Here is a 3,900-nt window from a genome sequence, read left to right as displayed (position 1 = left end):
AGCACTTGGCTCTTCTAGAAGACCTTTCCTTTGTCATGTCTGGCTGCTTTACAGCATGTCATTACCCACAGAGAACAGTACAGTTGATTCTTGTCCTGTGGGCTGCCCAAAGGGCACTACATTGAGTGCCATGTGAGGGCTTCCCATGGCCTTGTACTACCTCTGCCAGGAGAGCTCTGTTAAACGTTTCCCTACTTCAGTACCACAGCATAAATACCAACTCCACAGGAGTGCTGTGCAAGCGAGTTTAAGAAACAGATCATAGTTTAAAACAAAACAAAAAAAAGAAAACAAAACCACAGCCATGCACAGAAGGCAACTTTGCCCACTTCTAAAAAACAAAAACACTCACTCAGATCCATTTTTGCTGTGAGCAACATTTGCCACCAGAAAGTCCTTCTGAGAAATAAGAAAATGGGCAGCGTAAAGGACATTTACTGAAGATATTGCTATGCAGGGAGGAAGGTTCTGCAGAGGTGAAGAAAAATAATTTAGGAGTTATATGCTGTGTTTAGGTAGAGACCCATCTAATCCAAGCACAGGCCCTTGAATGCTGTTTATACAGCTACCCTAAGGAAGAGAGGCATGAACCAGGCTCTTGCACTTTGCCAGGTGCTGTACAAAATGCTAGCAAGTACCCAGTTCCCAGTGGAGTGCAAGGGATAAAGCAGCAGCACAGGGATGTCATAAGTCTTTGTAGCTCTATACCAGTCAGGACTAAGCCTGTTCAGATAAAAAGACGGGTAAGCACTGGAGTGACTCACTTGATCCCCATAAGCGTGACGGCCAATGACAATGGGTTTCACCCATCCAGACACCAGCCGGGGAATGTTCTTGCAGATAATAGCCTCCCTGAAGACAGTACCACCTAGGATGTTTCTAATTGTCCCATTGGGAGACTTCCACATCTGCTTCAACTTGAACTCCTCCACTCTTTTCTCATCAGGAGTGATGGTTGCACACTTTATGCCAACGTTGTATTTCTTTATGGCTTCAGCAGCTTCCACAGTTACTTTATCATTTGTAGCATCACGATGCTCAATACCCAAGTCATAGCTGTAACAATTGCACAAATATGGTCAGAACTGCCCAGGACATTTGTTCACATCCAACAGGAAAGAAACTAGACCCCATATGTGCCTGTGAGTGTAGTTCCAGCACTATGCCATAACTGCAGTTATCCCTCTTCCAGTGCAAATGCTGCTGGACTGGAAGAAAACGAAGGGTCATATACTGATACTTCTGCTGCTGGTAGGAGGTTGGAGAAAAGACATCTTCAGTTTACGGCTGAGGCACTCTGCCAGCATGGGACATAGCCAGTATCTCCTCTGCCTTTTGAGCTTCCTGCAATGGAAGTTTTCAGTGTGGGATTCTAATGGCATGGAGCAGCACAATCCCCAGATGAATATGGGCCTTTATTTCAAACCTCTTGTGCTGAGAGTTCTGGCTTCCTTCATGTACTGAGCACATGAAGCTACACTAGACTTAAAAACTGCTCTGACAATGAACTTGCAATCGTGCTCTGGCAGCAAAACTGCCAATAGTCCCCTCAAACAGTCAGAGGAAGCACGTTTCCCACACTCCCAGTTTTAATAGCTTTTGGAGAACAACGGCTGCCCAGCGTGGGACAGCCCTGAAGCATAGCCAGCTGTACATGAATCTAGCCATTGTGCTGCCTCAGCCAGGGGTCTGCTTTCCCTCTTCCCACCCCTCTTTGGAAAGGGATGTTCTCTAGACTGTGTGCATGTATTATGCTGCTGGGTTCCTGTTTGTTTGGTTCTCAACACCAGCAAGCAGAAAGCCTGATGTAGGTGGTATACAAGTGACTCCAGAAGCAGGGGAAGAGGTCAGACTTGTGGGTTTAATAATGGCAGATACCATTGAAGGCCCCTGACCACATGGCTAGCAGCAATGCAGCTGGATACTTCCCTAATAATTATAGCTCAGTAGCTAGAAAGGGAAGACATTATTCGTTCTGCTTGACCAGATGCTGTAGATAACATGTCCCTTTAGCCACACCAGCTGCTAGTATTTTTTTTTTTTCTCCCAGAAGAGAGTATAGGAGCACAGCCTAGGCTCAGGGAATACTATCTCAAACTGTCAGTAGCAGAGCTCAAGCTTACAGACATCAGGGCAGAGTCTGTACCGTACAACCACCCTTTTGCCCTCTGGGCAGGTCTTCAAACACAGATGGTGAGAAGCCATTAACCTACTCCGAGTTCACAGATGTTAGGTTTCAAGTCAGGGAGTGGCTGAAACACCCCACGTTTCTAATTGTTTAGGCTGCAGGAAGCCATGCAGACTGCCCAGGTGCTGGAAAGCCAAGACATAGGAGATAAAAATGCAGACTCTCTCATGTCTGTGAGAGACTTTCTTATAGGCACAGTACAGGAAAATACACCCTAACTCAAAATTAAGCATTCACTGCTTACTGCTGTGAGGAACCCTAGAGGGGCTGCCAGACCTTGACAAAATACCTTCACCATGAGCCCCTGCTTTCCAGAGTACTTCGTGAGGTTGGCTATAGGTAAGTTAACCAGGGGAGTCTGCTGGGAACTTTACCAGTACAAAACCAGATAGTTAGCCTCTCTGCACTAGTGTAGGAGGAGGTATAAGGCTCTCAGTGCTAAGTGAAACATAATCAATGCCTAATGACGCACACAAGTTGCAGTACAAAGTGGCTGGCTGTTATAAAGAGCCATTACCTGTGCAAATCCAGATCTACATAAGGAAAAATCAGCTTTTCTTTAATCAGTTCCCAGATGACCCGTGTCATTTCATCTCCTTGCATCTCCACAACTGAGCCTCCATTGATTTTTTTAGACATCTTGAGCTGCAACAGACATAAAAAAAACCCAACCTAAGTTAAAAACTGCCAACACACATCACCCATACATGTATTCTGCATTTTTACAACACAACTAGAACATAGAATACAGGATCTCTCCTAAAAGTCTTGAAAATAAACACAGTTTATCCCTAGTTTCATGCTAACTGGTATTTGTCTTAAAGCCCTAGCTCCTAAGGAGATATGTCAGAGGATAAAAATAAAGGCTAATATCTGAGATTTAAGCTTTAATTATGGTTGTGCAAAAGAATTTGAAAGCATGACAAAACTCTTCCCCCAAATTCCACAGAAGTAGATTCAATCTGTTTATTGTTAGATTTAATGAGTTCTAGTCCAGTTGCCTGTTTCTCCCCCTTTTTCTGAAAAATGGGGCTTATGAACATTATTTTAATGACAGCTCATATTGTTGGCACTATTAAGATAATACATTGTCAGCTTCTTTATTAGCTTCCTTCCCCAGGAAGGAAGGAAACAGGTACAGAAATCCAAGGGCCACATCAAGAGTACTTTCTTGTGGCAAGCTTTATTTCTGCAGTTAAAATAAATACTGGACAGATTTGTTTTCTGTATGGAACAGAGGTTTCCCAAGTTATTTGTTCACAAGGCCTCAAAAAATAAACCTGAACTCTGCCCTTCTAGTTATACTTTGTTCCTTGACAAAACCCAACCCCCAAAGCCACTGAGCTGCTCTAACACACTGCCCTGCTTTCTAACAGACACAGTTCCTTGGTTCTCAGCTCTGATTGTGCAAGAGCTATGACTTGGCAAGTTCCTCCTCCCAAGACAGCCCCATTCTTGTATGCGGATCTTAGGATACTACAGTGAGATACCAAGCCCTTGTGCCTGATCACAGCTCTAACCAGAATGAGGGATCCTACTGTACACAGAGTCTATTCGTCTAGATGAAGTTATTCAGAGGTGTGAGGTTTGCAATGCAAGGGCCCCAAGTTACAAGCACGTGAGGAGACTGCTCCCTGGTTCAGGTTTTGTTTTAATTAAACTACCTTATGCTGTATTTCCAGAATCCAATCCATTAAGCATCTTTAGTTTGG

General features: G+C 44.1%; 1 protein-coding gene across 1 annotated transcript; it reads right to left on the bottom strand.

Annotated features, from left to right (window-relative positions):
* Positions 1 to 764: 764 nt before the first annotated feature.
* On the bottom strand, positions 765 to 2,831 carry LOC104460605 (isocitrate dehydrogenase [NADP] cytoplasmic; the record flags this gene model as incomplete). Its single annotated transcript, XM_010083559.1, has 2 exons — positions 2,706 to 2,831; positions 765 to 1,056 (listed from the first exon to the last, which is right to left on the bottom strand). Coding segments are annotated over exons 1-2 (414 nt in total), but the record flags the coding sequence as incomplete, so codon positions are not given.
* Between the last annotated feature and the right edge of the window lie 1,069 nt (positions 2,832 to 3,900).

The sequence above is a fragment of the Pterocles gutturalis genome, unplaced genomic scaffold (assembly GCF_000699245.1).
Source record: "Pterocles gutturalis isolate BGI_N339 unplaced genomic scaffold, ASM69924v1 Scaffold54000, whole genome shotgun sequence".
NCBI lineage: Eukaryota > Metazoa > Chordata > Aves > Pterocliformes > Pteroclidae > Pterocles > Pterocles gutturalis.
Note: the sequence above shows the minus strand (reverse complement) of the source record. Positions and strands in the feature narration are given on the sequence as shown.